Source organism: Theropithecus gelada, chromosome 5 (assembly GCF_003255815.1).
Source record: "Theropithecus gelada isolate Dixy chromosome 5, Tgel_1.0, whole genome shotgun sequence".
Taxonomy (NCBI): Eukaryota; Metazoa; Chordata; class Mammalia; order Primates; family Cercopithecidae; genus Theropithecus; species Theropithecus gelada.
In genome coordinates, this window is record NC_037672.1 from 4,658,487 (window position 1) to 4,683,775 (window position 25,289).

General features: G+C 57.9%; 1 protein-coding gene across 1 annotated transcript in view; it reads right to left on the reverse strand.

Moving 5' to 3' along the window:
* SH3TC1 (SH3 domain and tetratricopeptide repeats 1) overlaps positions 1-24,702 on the reverse strand; it is a 45,453-nt gene extending 20,751 nt beyond the window's left edge. Inside the window, exons 1-10 of the mRNA XM_025386336.1 lie at positions 24,593-24,702; positions 18,613-18,812; positions 14,185-14,259; positions 11,135-11,262; positions 9,401-9,506; positions 7,770-7,916; positions 6,858-7,068; positions 5,689-5,765; positions 4,494-4,689; positions 1,014-1,163 (exon numbers count right to left, since the gene is read on the reverse strand). Of these exons, the coding sequence (XP_025242121.1) occupies positions 1,014-1,163; positions 4,494-4,689; positions 5,689-5,765; positions 6,858-7,068; positions 7,770-7,916; positions 9,401-9,506; positions 11,135-11,262; positions 14,185-14,259; positions 18,613-18,784 (1,262 nt within the window). The 5' untranslated portion in view covers positions 18,785-18,812; positions 24,593-24,702. The remainder of the gene's footprint in view (positions 1-1,013; positions 1,164-4,493; positions 4,690-5,688; positions 5,766-6,857; positions 7,069-7,769; positions 7,917-9,400; positions 9,507-11,134; positions 11,263-14,184; positions 14,260-18,612; positions 18,813-24,592) is intronic.
* Positions 24,703-25,289: the final 587 nt, after the last annotated feature.

Sequence of the window (25,289 nt, forward strand, 5' to 3'; positions counted from 1 at the left end):
CCACCCCACAACACCTACACCCTGTAACGCCCCCGCCCCACAACACCTACACCCTGTAACGCCCCACCCCACAACACCTACACCCTGTAATGCCCCCACCCCACAACACCTACACCCTGTAACACCCCACCCCACAACACCTACACCCTATAATGCCAGCCTGGCCAACATGGCCAAACCCCGTCCCTACAAAAAAATACAAAACTAATCCAGGTGTGGTGGCATGTGCCTGTAGTTCCAGCTACTTGGGAGGCTGAGACATGAGAATCGCTTAACCCAGAAGGCGGAGGTTGCAGTGAGCCAAGATCATGCCACTGCACTCCAGCCTGGGCAACAGAGCAGGACTCTGTCTCAAAAAAAAAAAAAAAAAGGGGGGTGTGTAGGCACATCTGTGTTTATCTACACCCAGCAAACAGCACGACCTCTGCCATGTTTCTTTATGTTATGGATGACGTACCACCTTCATCCATGCATTGCTCTGCAGCCCCCAGAGAAACCTTTCGCACACAGAGGGGCACTGAGGTCAGAGGGACTATCTCTGTCCTTAGAAGGCGGCAGCCCTGGGATCCCACCATGACATTCCCTGGCAGCCAGGTGACCAGGTCACACCACAGCCTGGGTTCTTTGTCTTGTGGCGAGGAGAAAAGTCACCCTCACCCGGGCAAAGCGCAGTGGGCAAAGGGCTGGGCCCCGAACAGGAGCCTTCAGGGCTGGCAAATTAGAACCAGGTCCACACCCTCTCCCTTGCCCAGCGTCTCAGGCAGGTGCCTGGGGTCAGGGTAGGAAGGGCTTCCCTGGTGCCCACGGGAGACTCAGGGCCACATTCCCACACCCCCAGCCCCTCACCCATCCTCTCTCCTGTCTGGCTTCTCTGTAGCCCCTGTGTGCCCTGGAGGCAGCGGCAGCCTCTGTCTGTTCACCTTTCAGCGCCTGGGGGCTGGCACTCACTATCTGTGGATGGACAAGGCAGTGGGGGCTGCGGAAGGGAAAGGGGAGGGCAGCAGCCCTGCCACAGGCATCGCCCACACGCACCCAGGCTGTACACGCTGCAGACATCAGTGCCCGACATCCGCCTCAGCAACTGCCTGGCATCCTCCTCAGAAAAGCGGCCCTCGCTGAAGAATGACTTTTCTTCCTCATTGAGAAAAATTGCACTTTCCAACCTGGAAAAAATGAAGTGCTTTATTTAAAATAACATATTTGCGAAGTTGGCATTTCACACTAAGACGCATTTCCATTCCTTGATTTGACAGTCTCGGAGCACTACTCTCTGCCCGGGGTGGAGACAGAGATTTAAAAACAACAACAACAAAAAGTCCGGACGCGGCGGCTCACGCCTGTAATCCCAGCACTTTGGCAGGTTGAGGCGGGCGGATCACTTGAGATCAGGGGTTCAAGACCAGCCTAGCCAACATGGTGAAACCCCATCTCTACAAAAATACAAAAATTAGCCAGGCATGGTGGCATGAGCCTGTAATCCCAGCTGTTCAGGAGGTTGTGGCAGGAGAATCACTTGAACACGGGAGGAAGAGGTTGCAGTGAGCCGAGATCACACCACTGCACTCCAGCCTGGGCAACAGAGCAAGACTCCGTCTGGAAAAAAAAAAAAAAAAAAAAAACAGATCCTGCCCTCAAGGGGTGCCTTGTCTGGCCAGGGTCAGATACCCAAAAGCAGGAAAGGCTGCAACAGATGCAAACAGGTAATGGTGTCCTAGGACAGTGAGCTCCTAGACAGCCTTCAAAGCCCCACCCCAAATGTCCCCTCCCTTATGAAGTCTCCTGTAACAGCTGCAGGCAGAACCAATCCAATCTCTCCACATTGTAAACTCCTGCTGATTCTGTACAACCTCAATGCTCCCCAACATAAACTCAGGGCACTCTCATAAAGTCAGGGAGAAGAACTACAGGAAGAAACAGAGAGAGAGGGAGAGAGGGAGAGAGGGAGAGAGGGAAAGAGAAAGGAGGCAATTTTTGCTTATAGGACTAAATTACCAGTATAATATGAAACTTTGAAAAGCATCTTATTGAGATTTTAAAAAAACTTAGAGTAGCTTACAGCACATTCTACAAAATAACGGGCCTATATTCTTTAAAAACATCAAAGAAAGACTGAAAAGCTGTTTCATATTAAGAAGGCAAGACAGGACATCTGAATAGAACACGAGGTCTGAAATTTTCATTGTCTATAAAGGGCATCATTGTGACTACTGGCAAAATCTGAATAAGATCTGTAGATAATGGCATTGTATCAGTGTTAATTTCCTGATTTCGACAGTTGTACTGTGGTTACATAAGCAGATGTCCTGGTTTTAGGAACCACATACTGCGTTATTTAGGGGTAAAGGAACATCATGTTTACAACTGACTCTCAAAGGGTTTAGAAAAAAATAGAAGTGAAAGAGAGAAAGTAATAAAGCAAATATCATAACATGTTAACATTTGTGCAATCTGGGTGAGGGCATATGGGAATGTTGTACTCTTTTTGCAATTTTCTTCTAGGTCTGAAATTGCGTCAAAAATAAAGTTAACGAAAAAAAAGAAGAGCCACCAGGTTGTTCATTAAATAAAAGATGAAAATCCAGGGTCTGGATTGGGAAAGATATTCAGCAAACATTTGTTGAGTGGATGAGAGAAGTCAGAATTTCTCCATCCGGGAACAGGACCAATGGCACCTGGCCCTGTCATCCTTCTGGGTTAAAGGAAGGGAACAAACTAGCTCATTCCCCAGCTCTTCTCTGACCCTTTTTAAGTTCAGTACATGCTGACTTCACACGGCCCCCAGTGACCTGTTGAGAAGTTGTGGTCTCCGTCGGAAATGGTAGGGATCAGCTAGACCAAGGATGCCCAGACAGTGTCCCGTGGAACACCAGCTCAGCCAAAAGCAAACAGGGTTGTGTGAGAAGAGGATTCTGGAGGTTATGTAAGTGTGGGAAAGGCATTTCAACAGGAAAAAGATACCTTGTTTGTGCTGGGAATCCCTGGGATCACCCACAAGGGATGTGAACAAAGCTTTTCCCCACTGCTTAGGGCACGATGAAGTCTGTGATGGAGTAGTGGGTGAGAACATGCTTTGGGAACTGCTGGTGTAGCTCCTGCCATCAGAGCATGGCCTAGCCAGCTTTCAGCTGCTTCTGATGCACAGGTGCCAGAGGTACCAGAGCAGACGGACCCTTTCCATGAGGGGAACAAGTGCATAGCTTGATGAGGCATGATAACAAATGGCCTCTGAGACCCAGTCTGAGAGGTGTTGGTCTGTCGCAGCCCCAAACATGGAAAAGGACCACTGAAGACAAGCATCTCATTGGTGGGGCCAGGACCAGAGTCATATGACCCAGAAAGTGGACTCTCCACGCACCCACGTTCTCTGTGCTCCTTGACCGAGGTCTGAAGAAGCTCAAGTCCAGGGAAACAGAATTCCATCAAAGGATGAGCACAGCTGACTCCTCTCCAAAGACCCCCTGCTGTTGCTCGCACTGGGCAGTGAGGACACAGAAGTGACCAGGGAATTCTTCTCTTGGAGTTCCCCGGCTGGGGGCAGGCAGGTCATGGGCGGCGTGGGAATCACATAGGAAGAGGCGTATGGCCAGAAGAGTGCCCCCACAGAGGAGCCACGGGGGCTGATGGGAGGCCCCAGGAGAACAGGGGGGTCGGGGAGAGTGGGCATCCCGGGCAGAAGGGCACACGTGTCACCCAGAGCCGTTTTAGAAGGCACGAGTTACTCTGTGCAGCTGCACTCTGGTGAGCTGATGGCGAGGGCCAGCCTGGCCATGGGGGCCCGCAAGGCTGGGCCCAGAAGCTTCCTGGGGCTTTACGGAGGAGGGCGACGTGTGTACTGGATTACATTGTGTCCCTCAATTCACATCTCTCGGAACCCCAGAAGGTAAGCTTTTCTGGAGAAAGGATCTTTGCAGGTGTAATTAGTTCAGCTAAGATGAGGTCAGACTGGAGTTGGATGGGCGCTAGGAGACGGGCACCCTCATAAGAAGAGAATACAGAAGACACCCAGAGGAAGACAGCCACATGGAGATGGTGGCAGAGTGCAGTGATGTGGCCACAAGCCAAGGAACGCCCGCGGCCACCAGGAGCTGGAAGAGGCGAGAAGAACCCTCCCCTAGAGACTCCAGAGAAAATGTGGCCCTTCTGGCCTTGGTTTTAGACTTTCGGCCTCCACAACTCTGAACGAGCACATTTCTGCTGCTTTAAGCGCCTGGTGTGCAGTGCCTTATCACGGCAGCCACGGGAAGATAATGCACATGGGCAGGTGGGCATTCGAGGGACGCTCTCCCTGGAGCAGCCCGGAGGAAGGACACTGGGGAACCCTGGAGTCAGGCACTGGGGCTGAGGGGGCAGCAGCCTGAGGACAAGGGAAGAGACTAGGCATCGTCCACAGCGATTTCCAGGCTTGTCACCTGGGAAGCCAGGTGGACGCAACAATGTCCCCTTCGGTGAGATGGGGGTGGGTTCAGGAAAGGAGCAGGGCTCCAGCCACTCACTCGGACACGAGGCCCTGCATGCTGATGAGGTCGCTCCGCACAAACCCCACCTGGCCCGAGGCTGCGTGTCGGCCCACGCACCAGGGCAGGCCGGGCACCTGCGCCCCAAGGATCTCGATGAGGTCGCCACCTTGGAAGGTCATCTCTTCGGGCCCCGAGCCCTGGAAGTCTGCCAAGGCCCAGGCCAGGCCCACAGCTACAGAAGAAAGCCACACGGTGAGCGCCAGGGAGACCAAATAGGGGCCTGAGCGGGCAGACAGGGCCGATGCCAGCCACCCTGGACCATGGGGAATTCATCTTTTGGCTGCTAGGAGGTTCGTAGTAAAGCTTGGCCTCCGCAATGAGACAGGGAACGTCTCCGTGGTCCTCAGAGGGGATGTTTTTATCCCTCTATTGAAGATGAGGAAAATGGAGGCTCAGAGATGTTGATAAATGAGCCTCGGCCATCAGCCTCCAAAACCAAGGCTCTTTCCTCCTCGGCCATCAGCCTCCAAAACCAAGGCTCTTTCCTCCTTTCCTTCTGCAGCCACAACCCCCAGCCCTGCCCACTCCCCACCCACTCCCCACCCCGCTCCTGACAGGTGCACAGGCCATCCAGACACCGGCAGCTTGGCACAGAGCAAAAAGCGCTGGATCTGGCATCCAAGCAGAAGGGCTGCTGGCAGTGCCAGCTTTTCACAAAGAGGACACAGCCACAGTCCTCTGTTAGTGCATGGGGCAAATTCTGCCAGTGCCAGCCCACCTCGACGCAGGGCCTTCCAGGCGTTTCATACAGTGACGGAAGGATAGAGTCTGAGACTGTTGGGTTGCACTGTCTGAGAAGTGACATTTGGGAGCTCTTCGGAAACAGTGGCCAGGGGCCTTGGTGCAGCTTCACTGAGCATCCTGTGAAGCTGCATCAGCCCCCAGAGTTCCTGAGTATCAGTTATAACCTCACAAGCTGGAGAAGACTCGGTTGGTACAAAAGTAATTGTGGTTTTTGCCATTGAAAGTAATAACAAAAATCACAATTACTTTTGCACTACCTAATAGCTTTCTCTCCCTCCCTCTCTCTCCCTCCCTCCCTCCCTCTCTCTCTCTCTCTCTCTCTCTCTCTCTCTGGCTCAGGAAGGGTTCAGGACAACTTCCAAAATGTTGGTGCTGCTCCGCGGCACACACCTTTCCCCGGGAAAGAGAGGCCCATGGAAACACTTACCCATCAGCGGGTTGTCGGGCGTCACAGGGCCACCCATGGCGTCATCGATGGGGTCCTGGGGGACCCTAAGAGCCCACCTGGAACCAGAAGAGGGAGGTCTTTGCTGCGGGATTTCAGATTTGGGGCAGATACATCCTGTGCAGAGACTGGACAGGTCAGCCGCCCCCAGCAACCCAAGCAGGTCCCTCACCTCCCCAGACACACACATGTGCACCCACACACACGCCTGCCCGGCTGTGTGGCCTTCGGGCCCCGTGTGTGTGGCACTGCTCCCACGGAGCCCCATGTCCCTCAGCCTAGGGCCCTCATCCTGGAAACACCACCACCCCTGTGAACCTGGAACCCTGCAGACCCCCAAAGCACCTGCCTCCCCAAGCTCCGCACAGAGAGGGGTGAGGGAGACCCCAGCCTGGGGCTCTGGAGGCCTGGATTCAAATCCTAGCACTACTGTGACTTTGCCATATAACCTGGACAGATCACTCCTCTCTCGGCCTCAGTTCCTTCAGCCAGAAAAAAACGAAGCTGAACTAGATGACTGATAGTCCCTCTTTCCCAGAGGGCAGAGCACACTCAGTGTCCCCTGTTGGGATGCCACTGGCCAGAGGACATAGGGAGGATTCTTAGGAGAAGCTCCTCCTGGGTCTCAGTAATGAGAGAAGCCAAGCCACAGCCTGTCATTTGAGATACTGCAAATCAAGAGACTGAGGTTCTCTCTTTGCTTTGGCTACCAGGAAGCTCCAACCCAAGTTAATGCCCCTGCTTCAGCCAGTGAACAGAAGTCTGCATGTCACCTGTCCTCACATCCCCTGGCTCTACCCCTGGGTCCCCTGTGCCTTCTCACTCTGGGTACACATGTTTTATGTAACTTCCTCAAAAGCTTTTTGGATGAGCCTGGTAAGAGCTCATGCCACACCTCCTGTGCCATCGAACCCCAGGATAGCCCTGCCAGGTGGATGTCATTGGCCTATCATGCAGCTGGCAGGCCAGAGGCTCAGACAGGTGGCCAACTTGCAGAGGCCACACCGCTGGGAAGCAGCAGAACAAGTCCATGGCCAGGTCTGTCCGGGGCTCCCACCACTCCCTGTCCATCCCCTTGACCTCCAGATGACCCGGGTCTGGGAGTCTCGGTGAGGCCAACGGCTCTCAGAGCAGCAAAGGCCGGTACCTACTGATGAAACGGAATCAAAGGCTCCGGGGCGGCTGCCACTGCCACCTCCTCGGAGGACACGCTGGGGCTCGGTGGTGAAGAGTCTGCTTCCGGGGCCGCCTCTCCCTGGGGAGCCCCCGAAGCCTGCCTGAGGGCCTGGGGGCCATTTCCTGCATCCCGGGGACCCGTCATCACTCTCACATGGTGGTCAGGACACAGGACAAAGAAGGGCCCTTCAAAAGGATGGAGGCGGTCACTGAGGGTGGTTGGACTGGGCGCAGCTGTGGCCCTGCCCCCCACACCCCTGCCGGACAGACAACGAAGGCAGCACCCGCAGGAGTGGCTCCCCCAGTATCTGCAGGCACAGAAACCCAAAGGGGCCCAGACGGGGAGGTGGGCCCGGGGCGAGGTCCCAGCTCAGCCTCCATGTGCTGTGTGAGGCTGGCTCAGCCTCAGACCTTCGCCCTGGGCCTCAGTTTCCCTGACTGTGCGATGCGGAGCCAAACGTGGGACCCCCAGGGCCCTTCTGTTGAGTGTGGACTGCCCCCGTGAGCCCAGCCACCGCTGGCAGCCCTCTCCGGCTGTGGTTGGGTAGGAAAGACAGCCTCATGTCCCCACCTCAGACTCGGGGCCAACCACGAGGCTAGTGCAGCAGCCACGCCAGGGACACGAGCTGGGGCTGGCACCAGACAGAACCTCTCTTCCGCTGTGTCCCAGGCACCTCTGTGTCCCTGGGGGCTGGCCAGGGTCTCTACCACTAAGTGACAGTGCCACACCAAGCACACCTCCCTGCCTGAAACATCCCTCAGCCTCCAGAGGCTCCGCAGCCCACAGCCCCAGGCATGCTCAGCACAGCGGGATCCAGGCTGTCACCCCACGGCCCGGGCGTGCCCCGCACAGCTGGATCTTGGCCATCACCCCATGCAACACTCACCTTCTTGGACGAGGAGGCTCTCGTGGGTCAGCCTCAAGGCGTTCTCATCGACATGGACTTGGATGGCCGTCTCCTCCTCCTCACTGGGCGAGAGCAGCCAGAAGGCCTGGTCCATAAGCAGGTTTGCCAGGCAGTGATGAGTGAAGCCTGCGGAGGCAAGGCCCGGTCACCTGAGGGCTCTGGAAGAGGGGCAGGGAGGCAGGGAAGCCTGCGTGGCCCCAGGTTAGCTGAGCCCTGCACTGACCAGGTCCAGGGAGACTCGCCCTGAGGTGCACACAGTGCTGGCCACACAGCCTGACCGTCCAGGCTGTGAGAGGTCAAGCCCAGCTCCACCACCCACCAGCGGCAACCATGGTCAAGTTATGTGACCTCCCCACGCCTCCGTATCCCCCTCTGTGAGACAGAGACCATGTGGTCGGGGCCGTGCAGGCCGTGGGGGGTGCAGGCTAGCAGCAAGGTGAGTCTCAAACGCACATGCGCGAGCCCCACCCCGCGTTATGAGCTGATATCTGTTTCCATTTCTATCAGCTGAAGCCTTGTCTCTGGGATGCTGCAAGCTCCCCACTCTGGTCTGGGACAGTGAGCCTTCGTTCACTGCAGCTGAACTAGGAGGCTCGGTGCACACTTAAGGCACAGGCAAGTGACGTGAGAATCCTTCCTCCACACTCAGCGTACAGTGGACTCTGAAAGACGGGGACGGGAAGCCTGCTGCCCTCTGGATGGACGCCCCCCTGCCCCGCCCACAATGGCCACCACTGTGGATGGGCAGCCAAGGATGAGCCACTTCCTCCAAGAACCGGCCAAGGGGGATGAGCGTCAGCCCTGCTCACTGGTGCTCGGGGAATTGTGGCTACAATTCCTATTCCCTAACTTACTCGGCCCTGAAATCAAGGGTGGTACAGCAAGATCCCCAGGGAGGCTCCGTTAGAGCCTGGAATTCCTCCAAATGGAGCAGGGAATGTTTCAGGAAGAGCTCACGTGGGTCAGCTTTCAAATAACAGCTTTCCCGGTCAGCACTGAGGCCACTGGATGGCAGCTTCCCTCAAGTTGTGGTTGAGTGAAATTACAGAAGGCAGCGTGTGAAGGCAACTAGAAGCACAGCCTAAATCATTCCTGCAACAAAGACCCACATCCGTCCACGACTCCGCCTACCCGGCATTGCTCCCTGAGCACCAGGTGCGCACACCAGTGTTGCTATCTCGCTGGTGAGGCCTTTGTGAACCTGCCTGCTCTAAAGCATGGATTTGTGGCTCATGCCTGTAATGCCAGCACTTTGGGAGGCCGAGGCGGGCAGATCACCTGAAGCCAGGAATTTGAGATCAACTTGGTCAACATAGTGAAACCCCATCTCTACTAAAAATACAAAAATTTAGCTGGGCATGGTGGCTTGTGCCTATAATCCCAGCTACTCAGGAAGCTGAGGCAGGAGAATCGCTTGAACCCAGGGGGCAGGGGTTGCAGTGAGCTAAGATTGCACCATTGCACTCCAGCCTGAGTGACAGAGTGAGACTTCGTCTTAAAACAATAGATAAATAAATAAAGCACCAATCTGTAATCTAAGTGCATGGTGTGTAACCAGCACCTTCCAACAGGCATCCCCATGACCAATTCTGGGAGGGTCACCTCTTTACCAAGAGCGTGGTAGGTGGAAAACTTCCAGATTTCTTCAAAAGTCTTAAATGTCACCACGATCCGGTCCTGGTCACTGTGGATCGACAGCAGCCTGGCTGATAATTCCTTAAGAGAAAGAAATAGGAATTCGAGAGGGCCCCAGGAGCTCTGGGGCATCTGTCAGGAGGATAAGTCCACATGACAGAGACATCTCACAGACGTGGCCCCAGCGGGGCACAACACACCCAGGGCAGATTCCTTCACATTCCAAGTCAGCTCCTCCCCTGCTCTCAAGCCAGCCATGGCTCCCCAGAGCCTGTGGGGAGAAGCTCCTGCCCTTCCCAGAGCTCATGTGGCCCCCATGCCCTGGCCCCTCACCCTCTACGCCTCTGCCTCAGCACTCCACCTGCCTTATCCCACACACACCAGTGACCGCCTGTTCTCCCCACCTAAGCTGGTTCCTGTTCAGCTGTGCTCCCAGCCCCACCTGCAGCATCAGTTCTGATTTCCATCTCCCCAGCCAGCATCCCCTCTCCTCTGATTTCTACTCATCAGTGTTGATAGGCACATGAAAAATAACAGCAGCTAACACAGCTCTTCTCGGGAAGTATGTGTCACGGGGCACTATTAGAGTCTCCATTTGAGAGACAAAAAATAAGGCCCTGTTTCTTTCTTTTCTTTTCTTTTAGAGATGAGGTCCCACTCTGCCGCCCAGGCTGGAGTACAGTGGCACAATCACAGTTCATTGCAGCCTCAACCTCCTGGGCTCAGGTAATCCACCCATTTTACCCTCCCACAGGTGTGTACCATCACACCTGGCTAACTTTTTTATGTTTTGTAGAGACGAGGTCTCCCTATGTTGCTGAAGCTGGTCTTAAACTCCTGGGCTCAAGTGATCCTCCTTCCTCATTCACCCAAAGTGCTAGGATTATAGGTGTGAGCCACCATGTCCCGCTGAAGGCTCCATTTCTCATCCAAGGTCTGACCTCTGTAAGTGGCTCAGCTGAGATTCAAACCCAGAGCCAGCACACTGACTCAGTGCACCTGTGCCCGACATCACGCACCACAGCCCCACGTGTCGAGCAGGTACTATGTGTCCAGCACCCTGCAGGTGCTTGGTGTGAGTTAATCACATACCCCTCAAGTCAGCTCCTAGGGACGTAATTCTAAGCATCCCCAGTGTGTGGCTGAGGAAGCAGGGTTCATAGAGGCTAACAGGCACCGGCCAAGGCCAGGCTGGTTCAACCCCAGTCAGTGGTGGTAATGTCCAGCCCAGCTCCCAAGCCCCCGGCCCTCAGCCATGGGGAGGTCTGCCAGGCCCAGACACACCCTGTGCCAGCCTCCCCAGAACGCTGGTGTGTGCAGAGGCCCGCAGGATGCTGGCTTTGTTGCCAGGAAAAAAATAATAAGACTAACTTCACACTTGTTCTTAACTCCCCATCAAAGAGACTTTGACAGTCCTTGCGAGTGGAGGACAGGTGGAGAAAGCGACAGCCCGAGGTCCCCTGTGCTGGGGCTGTGGGAGAGCAGAGGGGACGATCACAGTGTCCCCCACGAAGCAAGTGGGAGAAACAACCCTTTGCCATCCCCTGGGCATCACAGCCTCCCCTCCCTCCGAGGCCACCACTCTCCCGAGTGGCTCTTGCTCTCTGAGGCCTGTGTCCTCTGTCCCCGGTCTCAGACACTGCACCTCAGTCCCTCCCTGCCCCCGACTCCAGCTCCCATCCCTGCCCAGGCCCTAGAAGGCTACTCACCCCGAGCACGCGGGCCATCTCCCGGCTGTCATTCTCCAGCAGGCGGAGCTGGCCTCGGAGGGTCTGCTGTAGGCCGGGGTCCTGTAGCCCGCTCTTCCTCCGCACAGCCAGCAGCTGCAGGGTCAGGTCTGGAGGGGCAGATGGAGAGTGGGCAGCTGGTCTAGCCTGGGCTGAGAGGTCTGTGGGACACTGTACTCCCCCTGCCAGCCTCCAACCCACACACCTGACCCCGAAGGCCTGGGCAGTGGGCTCCTGGGTTTAGATCTCAACCTTGCCCCACCCCTAAAAAGGCCTTAGACTGCTGCTTAGCTCCCAGCCTGTTTCCTTCGGGATGAGTGCCTGTCCTATGGAGTGCTGGAGACAAGTGGACTCATGTCCCCTGCAGGCCAGGCCAGCACAGCAACCACTGCACACAGATGGTCTCTCCTCCCTGTCACCGTGACCTCCAACCCTTCCCCTCAGCGCCCTGCCCCTAGAGGGTTGCTGCATCGGAACCTGCGGGCACAGGACCTGGACAGCTGCATTTAGCAAGCCCCTCTTCCACCCCCATGGTGACTGTAAGGTGGGGAGTCTGGGACCATGGGGGCACCCACCTCCAGCACACACCCCATAAGCACCTTGGAAACCTCAGTTCCGCCTCCCTAAGCCACTCCACTTCCTCCCTGTCTCTCAGAGGGCAGAGGCCCCCACCCCTGTCCAGATCAATAACACCTCCCACTCACACACCACATCAGCCACCAGCAACCCCGTGGGCTCCACCCCCCACCCCACCCCTGCCCCCATCCTGGTTCCGAGCCTCGGCGGGTCTGACCTGGGCAGCTGTCCACACCTGGCCCTCCCTCCTGTCTGTGCCCTGATCTGTGCAGAGCCACTGGGACCCCATGACGGCACGGTCCGACCCATCACCCCTGCTCTGGGCCGTCCCTGTGGCACCGTCCAGCTGAACCTTCCGCAGGGGTGGGCGTGGGCTCTGTCTGCTGGGTCCCATTCGGGGGCCACCCGCCACGGGGGCTGCGGAGCTCCTGAGATCCACCCCCCTCCTCAACGTCTGAGGTTGGCAATTTCCCACCAGAATCCAGGCTCCCGGGGCTGTGACCCCGTCTGCCCTGTGCACTATCCCTCCCAGTGCCTGGAAACACAGAGGAAAAAGGCTTCCCCATCCTCCAGGTCAAGACTCCGCCCCAGATCTCTAGGCAGTGTCATTCCAGGGGCTTTGGCCTCTACAGAGCCAAAGGGAGAAGTGGGGGAGACGGGGAAGAGAATGAGTAGTAGAACGGGAGAAGGAGAGCAGGGAGAGGGGAGAAACTGGGACGGGGAGAGGGAAGGAGAAGGGAGAAAATGGGGGCGGGGGCGGAGAGGGACAGAGAGGGGAGAAACTGGGTGGGGGAAAGGGAGGGAGAGGAGAGAAGCCAGGAGGGGGAAAGGGAGGGAGGGGGAGAAAATGGGAGGGGGAGAAGGAGGGAGGGGGAGAAAATGGGAGGGGGAGAAAATGGGAGGGTGGGGAGAGGGAGGGAGAGGGAAGAAAATGGGATGGGGGGAGGGAGGGATTGAGGAGAAACCAGAGGGGGAGAGGGAGGGAGAAGGGAGAAAAGTAGGGGAAAGAGGGAGAAGGGAGAACAGTGGGGGAAAGAGGGAGAAGGGAGGAAACAGGTGGGGGGAGAGGGAGGGAGAGGGGAGAAACCAGGAGGGGGAAGAAAATGGGAGGGGGAGAGGGAGGGAGAGGGGAGAAAATGGGAGGGGGAGAGGGAGGGAGGGGAGAGAAACCAGGAGGGAGAGAGGGAGGGAGAGGGGAGAAAATGGGAGGGAGAGAGGGAGGGAAAGCTGGAGAGACACACGGAAATGAGACAGAGGCAGAGACGGATTCTCACACCTTTGACTAACCCTGAAGCACCTGCCTGAGAGTTTTCTGCTAAGGGACCATTGAGCAAACACCCTCACCCGCTATGGGGGAAGGGCCAGTCCGGACACCTCTGGAATCTGGAATCCACTCCTCCAACAGGAGACACCAGCCCATCATTCCACAATGGTTCCTGCACTGTGATGGCCTGAAGTTCCTGCTCCCATAAGAGGGTGGGCATTGCATTATCCCTTTTTTGTTGTTGTTGTTTTTTAGAACAGAGTCTCGCTCTGTCGCCCAGGCTGGAGTGCAATGGCGCAATCTCGGCTCACTGCAACCTCTGCCTCCTGGGGTCAAGTGATTCTTCCGCCTCAGCCTCCAAGTAGCTGGGATTACAGGCGTGTGCCAACTAATTTTTGTATTTTTAGTAGAGATGGGGTTTCTCCATATGGGCCAGGCTGATCTTGAACTCCTGACCTCAAGTGATCCACCTGCTTCAGCCTCCCAAAGTGCTGGGATTACAGGCATGAGCCACCGCACCCAGCCTGCATTTTCAAATTCTAAATAACCTGTCCTATTGCCTAACGCATCCTGGTCATCCCAAGTGGCCACCAGCAGTGCTGACCACACAAAAGGAAAGTCAGAGGACAGTCGGGCATCAAAGCAAAGGTGAAAAGCCAACGTGGATGCTGGGGTCTCCATTCCTCCCCAGCTGGGGGTCAGGGGGTCTCCAGGGTGAGCGGCTTTTTAACACCTCCACAGCCCACAACTTCCTGGGCCCCCTCTGGGCTCTGCCCCCCAGCCCGGGGCTGCCTCCCTCCGCCCGTGCCCTGCGGAGATCCCATCCCTGGGAAGCCTGTGCCTGGATGCCTCACGCCACCACACAGAGGGCACTTTCACCTACTTCTTACCACATGGCACCTGCGAAGCCCCTCCCCATGGTGTCACCCACGGAGCCCCCAGGACCCACGTCCCCTCTTTGTTCAGACGCATACAGGGATGCTTAAGGGAGCCCCCAGGGGCTATGTCCCCCTCTGGGTGCAGGACCTGGGCATCTGCATTTAACAAGCCCCTCCTTCTACTCCTACGTGATTTTAAGGCAGGAAGTCTGAGGCCACACGTTGAGAAGCCCTGGGTTAGACTCTTGGATGCCCAGGGAGCGCCACAGCCCAGATTTGAACCTGAAGCCCTGCATGGGGCGCAGGATGTTTACCTGTGGGATAAGCCCCCATCTGCCAGGGAGGGGTCCCAGCGGCAGGCCCAGCCACACGGGTGGGAGAAGCCTCATCTGCAACACAGCAGGTTCCCAGGATTAGGGGAGACCAAGCAAATGCCTGGCTGCCCTGAAGGCGCCAAACGCTCCAGGTCTTTCTGCAAGAAAAGAGGTGAGTTCTGTCCCGCACAAGCCGCCTTTCCCACAGCTGCCTTCCTCCAGTCTCCCCAGAGCCCAGCAAGGAGGGAAACTGCCTGCATTTCCCAGTGTGCTGTGACAAGCTGCCCCACACTCAGAAGATTAAGACCACACCACTCGTAGGACCCCGCTGCTCTGAACTTCCAATGCGCCTCACAGAGCCAAAGTGAGGGTGTGGACAGGGTCCTGTTCCTCCCAGGGTCTCTGGGGAGAATCCACTCCTGGCCCTCAAGAGGCCGCACATGTCCCTTGGCTTGTGGCCGCCACTGTACTTCCGCTTTGTCACTGCATCTCCTTTTCTGCCTCTCCCTCCTGCCTTCCTCCTACAAAGGCCCTGTGATTCCATGGAGGGCCCATCGGAGCATCCGGGATCCTCTCTCCATCTCGAGATCCTTGCCTTTGATGACATCTGCAAAGTCCTTTTCGCTGGATGAGGTAATGCAGGCACAGGTCCTGGGCATAAAGACGTGGGCATTTTGGGGGGACTTTATCTTGCCGCCCACAGATGGGCTCAGCCTCACAGCTTGTGCAGGTGGGAGCCGGGACATGGACCCCTACTGGCTGCTCGGTTCCCTGCTGGGGGTCACCCCTCTGGCCATTGGTCCTGCAGAGTTTGCATCTTGGCCTGGGCACTTCACCTTTGTCCTGTGCAGTTTCTCTATCCAGGCCTCAGGATCCAGGGGGATCTGATTAGGAAAACCTGCAACTGCAGCAGAGAGTCGTGAACTTCTGTGTGGCCAGTCTTCACAGCCTCCTGGACGTCTCGCTCCGAGCCCTGGGCGCAGCTCAGCCACAGTGGCCTTGGGCCTTGCATCGCCCAAGTGATAGTGTTCACTTCACACCAGCATTTGCTGACCGCCTGCGGTGGTGTGCGCTTGCCCTGTGTGGCCAGAGCCCATTCTTAGGCCTCACTTACTCTGCAGCCCCAGCCCAAGCCCAGAGCTAGGCATGCAGTGAGGACTCAGAAATGTCTCAAACGGGCCGAGCGCAGTGGCTCACGCCTGTAATCCCAGCACTTTGGGAGGCTGAGGCAGGTGGATCACGAGGTCAGGAGTTCGAGACCAGCCTGGCCAACATGGTAAACCCCGTCTCTACTAAAAATAGAAAAATTAGCCAGGTAGGGTGGCGCATGCCTGTAGTCCCAGTTACTCGGGAGGCTGAGGCAGGAGAATTGCTTGAACCCGGGAGGCGGAAGCTATAGTGAGTCGAGATCGCAATATTGCACTCCAGCCTGGGTGACAGAGTGAGACGCCGTCTCAAAAACAAAAAAGAAATGTCTCAAATGGAAAGAAGCGTGTGTTGCTCAGATCTCGGCTCCGCTGGTTGATGTACCTGACAGCTGTAACCGAAACACACCCCGTGGATGCCCCCGTGGGCTAAAAAGAACGTGTGCTCAGACTTTCGTGCTAAAGAATCCAGCAGCAGCCAGCCTGGAGATTCACTCCCCGTGTGAAGAAGATCTGAGCCCCTGGCTCATCGCACGGAATGCAGGCTGTGCAGATCTTGCCCCTTTGTTTGGAAGGGTTGGATGAGGCTTGCCAGGTGGAGGATGGTAGAGGGAGGGTGCTAAGGGAAAATGCTATACCAACTGCATGCTTTTTTACAGGGGGCCTGTCCAGCCCGCCACTGCTGAACCACCCTGTATAGAAGTCCTCTCAATCAACCCTATGTCATGGTCGCTGGCTCTGTGTCTCCTCTTCAACCTCTCGAACAAGGTGCCGTCCCTATTGAAGTTGATAGGTGTCCGGCCCAACAGCTTCTAAACATCATCCTCCAGTTCAGAAGCCAGGGCTCCCTGGAGACCCAGCCAATCCCAGGGCTGTGGCAGGGAAAGTGCAGAATGAGCCCGGAACATCTCATGTCCCAGAAAGTGAGGACGCACCCACTGAGTGAAGTAGACACATGGAAAACCCAAATCTAGGGTGATCTGAATGACAAAATAGGTAATGATGTATACAGTCCGGAGACTCGATTAAAGATGTGTGAGCCTACGCTGAATTAAATCAGTGGATACCTGGGGAGCGGAACAGCTCTTCCTTACAGTTGAAAACTGATTGCTGAATGGAGAAGGCTTGCCTCATTAGACAGTCACCGCCTGGCAGCCTCTGTCGCAAGGACTATTTCAGCCAGGCCAGCCCATGATGAGACAGTAGAGCTTCACGAGTTTGACAAGGAACAGGATATTCACGCAGTTTCAGGGTGTCGTTCCCCCAATTACTTACTAACTGCGGAGGGGAGAAAAATAACCGTGCAGTGGGGAGAACTGGCAGCCGCCCCTTTCCCAAGGAACCAAAATTAGCATCACCAGCCAGAGACTAATGGACATCGTCTGCACTGAAGAAACATTGCTTCTGTGGGATTCCTGCCCAAATCTCTAATGTGATCGTGAAGAAATATTGGCTGCACTCAAATCGAGATACATTCTACAAAGATCCAAACTGTATCTTCAAAACAGCAGCCCCCAGATTAAAAGGTACCTCAGAGAGGTCGTGTCAGAAAACAAGGTGTGACCCAGGAATATATATACATATTTTTTTTTGCTATAAAGGATATTATTGGGATAAATGGCAAGATCTGAATGAGGCCTGTAGATGAGGTGATGGCGTTATTAAAACCAGGAAATTAACATTGAAATAAGTACAATGCGGTTATGTAAGAGAACGTCCTGGTTTTAGGAAATATGGACACCTTTTAGGATGAAGGGGCATCGTGTCTGCCATTTACTCCCAAAAGGATCAGAAGAAAATCACACACACACACACAGACACACGCACAGACACACACACACACGAGTACACACACAAAGTAAAAGTCATAAAATGTGAACATTCAAGGAATGTGGCTGTGGGCAAATGGAATTATCTGCACTATTTCTTGCCACCTTTGATGTCTATCTGAAATTGCCCAGAGAAGACGAGGAGGTGAAGGAGCTGAGGAGCCCCACCCCAAGCCAGCTTTCCCTCGGCCCACCCAGCCTCCAAAGCAGGGAGAGTCTCCTCAGCTCCCCTGCGCTGGGCCCACAGAGATTCGCTCCAGGCAGAGGCGATGCCACAGTGCTTTGCTGAGCCTCTGGAGGAAGAAATACCCAGCCACTCAGGGCAAAGGCTTCCAACGCCCGCCACTCCCATTCCCAGAGGCTCCCAGCTCCTCCCTGGGCCCTGTGGGAGGCTGGCCAGGGCCCTCCTGCTCTGTGCACTCATGGCCCTGGGCACGGCCCAGCCCCTTCCTTTCTGTGAGGCCTGCCCTGGAGGGAACGTGATTCCGTGGCCTGGTGGGCTCCCCAGGCCCAGGCCCCGCCCCAAACCTCTGAGCCGCCCTTCCTGGCCGGGCAGGCTGGTGCCTGCAGACCACTTCCCCTTTATGTTCAGGGCAGGAGGCCATCGACCCCTTCCCATCTCCGCCCTCATGCGGAAGGGCAGGATTGCAGGTATAAAACTCTCCCACACCCGGCTGTGAGCCACGACAGCATCTGAGGTTTTCACGCCACTGTCCAAACACATCCTTCGTTCATCAATCCCTTGAACAGTGACGGAGCACCTACCATGTGCTAAGCCCTGGAGTCCCGAGACAGGGACGTGGGCAGCTAAGAGGAGACCAGGCTGAGGCTGGACACTGGGAGGAGGCGGCCCAGGGTGGGGTCACAGCCGCAGCTGTCTCCGGCCAGGGAGAGGCTTACAGGCCTTGGTGTCCCCTGCCTCTCCCCTCCTCCCCTTCAGGGTCTCAGGATGAGGGTAAGATGGGATCCTGGAGATCACCTAGGCCACCCTTCAGGTTTCCCAGGGATTCAGGAGACTGGGCACGCGTCCTGGCCCGGCCCCTGACTGCAGGGTGGCCCGGCCCGGCCCTTCCCTCTCTGCACCTTGGGTGCCTCCTGGGGAATGAGGATGCCTCGTCCTGAGGACCCTCAGGGGTTCCAAGGCCAAACCCATCGGACTGTTTCTGGAATGGTCTCTGAACATGTGGGTTCGAATGCCCCTGTCTCGTTCTTTGCCAGCTTTGTTATCACTGACCTGTCCCTGGAAAAACACGAGCTGGGCTCTGGCCTCTCAAGTGACTCAGCGGGCACAGTGGCTCCAGTAAACACACGCGGAGGAAGGAAACGAGAAGTGATGGAGAGCAGACCCCAGCCCCAGCCCCAGCCCTTACCCCAGGAGGCCTGGAGGCGGACAGGGCGGTGAAGGACGGATGGACAGGGCAGGTGGGGTGGACAAGTGGGTGGGATGGACTCACCGCCTCTCCCCAGTGCCTTGGCCTCCTCAGGCCCCGCTTTCTCCCAGCTCACAGAGGGCCTCGTGGTCATCGTCCAGACGTGGTCCCGGCTGCTGCCCCCTCCTGAGGGTCCCACGGGACCCCTCCCCATGGGGGTCGGCTCCTCAGTGATCACAGCAGGGAGGTTCTCCATGACCCGCGGCGGCCTCACATGCCTGGCCCTGTGGACAGAGTGGGTGTGGTCAGGAGAGGCGGCCCCCGCCAGAACCAGCACAGAGGCTGTGTCCAAGGCTGGGGTCCAGAGGAGAGAACGCCAGCGTTGCTGAGCGCCTGCACCTTTCAGACCCAGCGGGCCCCTCACCGCAGCAGGTGACCGTGCGCGGTGTTGTGGTGGGTGTGATCCCGCACCGCTGCTGTGCCTCCCTCCCCATCTCGGGTGTGCTGTGCTCCCTTCCTCCACAGGGCCTCCTCTCACTGGTTTTCTGCCTGGAGGCCCCTTCCCCATCGAGGCAGAGCCCCTGGGTGTCTTGGGCCTCTCCTCAGGGGCTGGTCACTGCCTCTTTGCTAGGCCGTCATGCCTGACAGACTGTGCTCCCGGGACAGTGCTCTGTTGCCTGCCTGAAGACACAGAAGGACACAGAGTCCCCCTTCCAGCGTCACATGCAGGCGCAGGGCCCGTGGGGACGGCGGCCGGGGCCAGGGCTGAGGCACACAGGGGACAAATCCCAGCTGTGGCCGCGGGGATGGGGTCAGCCGTGTCCTCCTCAGCTCCGGCCTCAGGCAGAGAGGCTGACAAGCGGGGAGGACGGCAAGCGCAGTGTCAGGACCCTGCTGTCCCTACAGGGAGGGCTTGGTCATGGGGGGCCTCACTGTTCCCTGATTGTGAGTGGAGGAAGGTCCACCCTACCCCACTAGAATGCCATGGCCAGGGCGGTTTTCAAGTCCAGAGCCTCGGGGAGCGATGGGGACGCAGAAGAAGGAAAAGGGGTTCCGTCCGTGCCTGACGTGTGGTGAGAAGGTTTTCCCTGCTGCTATCTAACGCAGGCTCCGCTGCCCCTCCTTGGTGAAATGTGAGGTGGGAAAGAAATAAGCCAGTGTCCCCTGCAGCTCCTGCCTCCCATCTCCCTGCCCCACAAGACATTCTGAGCAAACACTGGGACAGACTTTCCTACGTGTGGACTCGTCCCCTTGCTCTTGGCTTGAAGCCCCCAGTGGTCAGCAAACATCCCCTCTGCAGGCAGGGCATGGAGAACCGGGGCAGCGATGCCTCTGACCTCTGTCTGGAGGCAAAAGTGCAAGTCTGGCCTCCTGCTGTCCCGTCACCACTTTTGTGGTGGACGCTGGGGGACCAGGCACCCAGGGCTTGCCAGGGCCTCTGTCCGGGCCTCAGAGACCTGATGGGCCCACCAAGCTGGGGCCTGCCAGCGGCCAGGACAACCCCCAGAGCCTCCTGTCCTTGCCCCATCTCCCACTTCCACCCTGGTCTCTGGGCAGGGAATGTGGCAGAGGACTGGGAGGCAAACCGGGCAGCTGTTGGGGGTACGTGGGGTCTGCAGTCAGGGACACAGGACGCGGCTGTGAAGGGAAGGCAGGAGGCCCTGGACATCCAGCACCCAGGAAAGGCAGAGAGGCATCCCTGGGGGCTTCAAGCCAGGAGCAGGGGGTCGAGTCCACACGTAGGAAAGTCTGTCCCAGCGTCTGCTCAGAATGTCTCGCAGGGGCGGGGAAATCAGAAGCAGGAGCGGCGGGAGTGCTGGGCTTATTTCTTCCCCACCTCAATTTTTCACCAAACAGGGGCAGCTGAGCCTGCATCAGACAGCAGCACGGAAAATCTCACCATACATCAAGCACAGACAGAGCCCGGCTTCCTTCCCCAGCACCCCCAGCCCTCCCCCAAGGCTCTGAGCCTGAAAACCCAGAGACAGTCAAGACTGACCTCAAGACTCCCAGGACAGTGGGTGTCAACTGGCACACCTCCCATTGCCAGACGCCTTGGCCCAGCAACCCCAAGGAAGGCCTACCTCCCCAGTACACAGATGGGGAAACCGAGGCTCTGAGGGGTCAGGCAATTCTCCTGCCTGTGCGTGCTTGCGCGCGCGCGCACACACACACACGCACACACACACACACGTGCACCCGCACACCCGGCAGACCAAAGCAGAAGCACATACTGCAGCTGCCATCCCTGCTGCCTCTTCCCCACCCGTGAGCACCTCCTCCATCCCCGCACTGCTCTTGGCTCGGGCCACCACTGCGGCGACAGCTCCCTTCACAGAGGCTCCCCAAGAGGCCGCTCCCCTGTAACATTTAGTACAGAACGAGGAAACCCTCATGGGGGGGCGAGTCGGCTGCAGGCAGGGACAAGTGGGTGTCATGTAAGCCCAGCCATCGCCCCTGCCCCCATAGCTGTGGCTGTCACCCTGAGAACCGGCCTCCCAGGCCCCAGCTCACTGCACACTGTGGGCTCCATCAGCAGAGCAGGGGCAGGAGGAGCCCACCGTCTAAAGTCTTTGGTTTCAACAACCACCACCCACCCCTGTGCTGTGCCAGCTCTGAGCCGGCCAGTGGGAACACAGAGGGAGGAAGACCCAGACCTGCTAAACTGAGAATTTAGACAGAATAGCGACGGTTCCGTGAGGCAGGTTCCATGAGGCATAGAGAGGGTCCCCTAGCCCTGGCCGAGGAGGGAATCTCACAGTCAGGGAAGGCTCCCTGGGAACCTCAGACCGCAGGGCCTCAGCCAGACCAGCCCCGGGCCAGCAAGGCTTGCAGAGGCGACAGCTCCTGGCTGTGAAGTGGCCCCGGCACACCCCCTCCCACCAGCACACCTGCTCCAACTGTAACCTGATTGGTCAGTTTGTGGCCAAATCCTTCCCACCCCCCAACCACCTCTGGGGGCCGGGAATGGTGAATCAGGAGACATCTGATGCCAAGAGGCGCCCAAGAGACCCTTCAGGGAAACTGCTCGCCCAGGAGTGGGAGCAGGGTGCAGCCCGTAAGACGCTTTCCAAAGGAGGAAACGTGCGTGGAACTGTGGACATGGAACATGGCCTCACTGATCAAATGCCTTGTGCAGCCTGGGGCGTTCACCCTCCCTGTTCCCATGTCCTGGGACCCTGGTCACGCCTGGAGAGCTCTGGGCACCTTCGGGGACAGCACGGGACGCTCCGGCTGCCCTTGCCCAGCCTCAGACTTCGCTTTCTCCTCCTTGCTTTGCAGGGCTGCGGTCCTGGTACCTGTGGCTGCCTGTGCCCACCACCTGGCCCGGGGTCTGTGGCAGCACCAGGAAGCCGCTGCCTGCGAGGCCAGGCTGTCTTCCCATCTCATCTCCGGAAGCACATGGAGGGGTCTCGACAAAGCGCTGGGGTCCACTCGCTGGCGTGCGAGCTTCCTGGTTTAGGGGGTCTTTTGCTCCCAATGCCTGACCTCGGGGTCCTCGTCCTCCCATCTCTGCCTCTGTCCCTCAGGAGCCAGGTCTCATGTCCCTGTAAGCAGAGCAGGAGTCCCAGCAGCCTTTCTGCATCCACTGGCTGATGCCCGGGACACCTGCCTGCCTCCCAGCCCACCTCCCCCTGGGTTAGGAACGGGCCTGTTCGAAATGGCATCCAGGGCTTCTATGGGCCTGGCACACAGCCGGTGCTCAGAGATGGTCTCCTGAGAAAAGGAGGGCTCCCCGGGCTCAGGGAATTTCCCACCTGCTGTTACAACCCTAAGCGTGGGGTTCCTGTGCAGAGCCTGGCGATGAGGAAGTGAGTTCCGTCTCCGCAGCGTGCCCTCCCTCAGCCCTGCAGGCCCAGCCACCACTGCACAAGCAGAGGCCCCAACCACGGGTAGGTGTTGATGCTCCCAGGGGCCAGCTCACCGAGCTGGGCGGCCACCAAGCAGCCTGCAGGACTCTCTCCTTCCTGCCTTTATCCTGTTTGTTCAGTTTATCATCAGGATAAACCCTTGGAGGGCCCTGGATGGGTCAGAACAGGCCCCAGGCCCAGGCCAGCCTCCGGCTCCAGGGCAAGGGGCGGAGTTTGGCTCCAGAACATGGAGACGTGGGGCCAAACCCTGGTTTCTGGGAGACCTCTCCATGCCTCAATTTACTGAGCCAGAAAATGAGAATGAGCACGCACACCGCACAAGTGGGTCGAGTGGGTAAAAGGGACAGTGCTCCTGGTCCACAGTCAGAGTTTGGTGAGTGTGGGTTGGAAGAAGGAGGGAGAGGGCCCGGGCCGGCCCTGAACGGGTTTGGGAAGCTTTGGCCAAGCTTTCGCCAGGCTGTTACTGAACAAATACTTCTAGGGTCATTGAGAGCTCACCTATGCCACCAAGCACCTCTGGAGTGTTGACTTGTCACCTCGCATCCTGGGGTGACACTGTCCTTTCAAAATTCATGCCCACAGGAACCTCAGAATGGGGCCTTACTCGGAAATGGTCTGTGCAGACGAAGTGACCTTCACTTAAGATGAGGGTGTTCCAGATGAGGATGGCCCTAAATCCCGTGCCTGGTGTCCTTGTGAGTAAAAGAGAAGACACGGAGACACACAGAGCAACCGGAGAGGAGGCCACGTGACCACCAGGGTGGAGAGTGGACTGATGCAATCACAGCCAAGGAGCGCCCAGAGCCACAGGGCGCGGGAAGAGGCAGGGAGGAGCCGCCCCAGGAGCCTTCTGAGGGACACCTTGAGTTCGGAATTCCGACCTCTAGAGCTGCGAGAGAACATGAGCAAGAGGGCTCTGCCATGCGCTCTGGCAGCGCGGGAAACCGGCGCAGCCGTGCACTCCTGGGCCTGCCTCCCTCTTCTGCGTTGTGCGGCCATCCTCACTCATGTTGTTGAAGAGTGAGTGATGACTCCGTGCATAAAACGCTGGCCCAGCGCCCGACACGGGACACGTTGTCATCGCTGTCACAACGGTGTTGACAGTCACAGAATTATGGCTGTCCGGGGTGCTCACAGCATCCTTGGCTCACCTGGAGGGAGGCACCACCGTGCCCCTTTCACAAAGGAGCCATCAGCTGCGGTGACTCTGCCTGCCCAAGGTCACACCGCCAAGCAGCACGGGTGGGGTTGAACCCAGGCGGTCTGAGCCCAGCCCCCGCGTACCCATCCTAAACCTAACCCTGACTTGGGCCCAGCCGTGCCTCCAGCCACAAGCTCAGCCGCAGCCCCGCTGCCTGGCACTGGAAGGCCACACCCTGAGTGGCCGGCCCACATGTAGGCTGCCCCTGGCCCTGGCACTGGCTGACGCCACTAACTCCCCGCTGTGTCACTTTCCTATTCATCTCATTTGAGCCTCGTCAACGGCAAAAGGTCGGAAACTCCCGCCTCACAGACAGGGCAGGGCTCCCGGGGTTCCTGGGGAATCACGCACAGGCCCACAGGGGGACTCAGTGGTGTACACACATGGGACCACACGCCCTGGCACACCTGCAGTTGAAGGCTGGGCCCAGGCCCTCCCTGGAATTTTCAGGCTGGAGCCCCTGGTCCAGTGGCTGGTCCATTTGGTTGTTGGAAAAGAGACCAAGGTGGCAGCGTCAAAGTGGCTGGTTACAGCCACCGCGGTGCCGGGTGAGGCTTAGAGGCGCTGGGCTTGCCCTGGTGGGTCTGGCAGTGTGGCCCGAGCTAACTGGGGGCTGGGGTCACACCTAAGACCCGCTGGACTTGGAATCCAGCAACAGGCTGGCTCTGCTCCCAGACCCCCAGGGCTGCTCACGCCAAGGGTCAGCATGGGGTCAAGCCAGGTCCCAGAAGCAAGGGTGCTTTGTCAAAGCTGAAACCATTGCCCGTAATCACTGCGGATTGGCACTGCCAGCACCTGTGAGCTCTGAGTAGGGTCTGCTGAGGGTGCCGCCGACCTCCCTGAGGCCCCCAGCTCGCAGTTTCGCTCCACTCCCATCCGAAACAGCTCAGAAAAGTCCTCAAGAGAGTGTAAAGATCCAACCGTGGCAAGACCCGCAGACAGCAGCCTGCTCGGCCAGTCCGCACCCCACCTGCCCCGGAGCCCCCCGTACCTGAGGCGTGCTCCTCGGGGGCAGCTCCCAGGCCCACAGGACCGTGGCACACAGGCACCAGGTGGCCGCTCCTGGCCCAGCGCTGGCTGGCCCCACAGGGCTGTCTCCAGCTGGACGGAGCAGGCAGGGGCCGCCCACAGCCGGGCTGACTGCACAGCGGCCTCCGCCCCCTGCTTCCTGCCCTACTTCCTCCCTGCGCCTGAGGGCCGGTGACGGAGAGGCAGGCCCAGCACGGCTGCACAGACACCGCAGCCGGTTGATCATTAGCTCTTTCCTGGACCGGCTCCAGGCCCTGTCCTGCCTGCCTGCTGCCCAGCCCCCAGGTTCTGTACTAGAAGCCGGGGCACCCAGTCCCCCGCCTCGGCTGGGATTGGGGAAGTCCACCAGCCACCGGCCCTCCAGCCCTGCCAGCCTCAGCTCTGCTCTCTGTTCCTCTTCCACTTACTGCACACACACACACACGCATGCCTGCACACACACATGCATGCACACACACACACATGCATGCAGACACACACACATGTGCATGGGCACAGAGACGAGCACAAGTGTGTGCACACAGACAGGCACACGTATGCACACACACGCTCACATGCAGTTCCTTCCATCTCCGCCCGGGTGCTGCCCGGGCCACTGGCTCCATCAATGGGAACACTTAGGGGAAGAGATGGGCCCCCTCCGCCTCACCGCAGCTCTC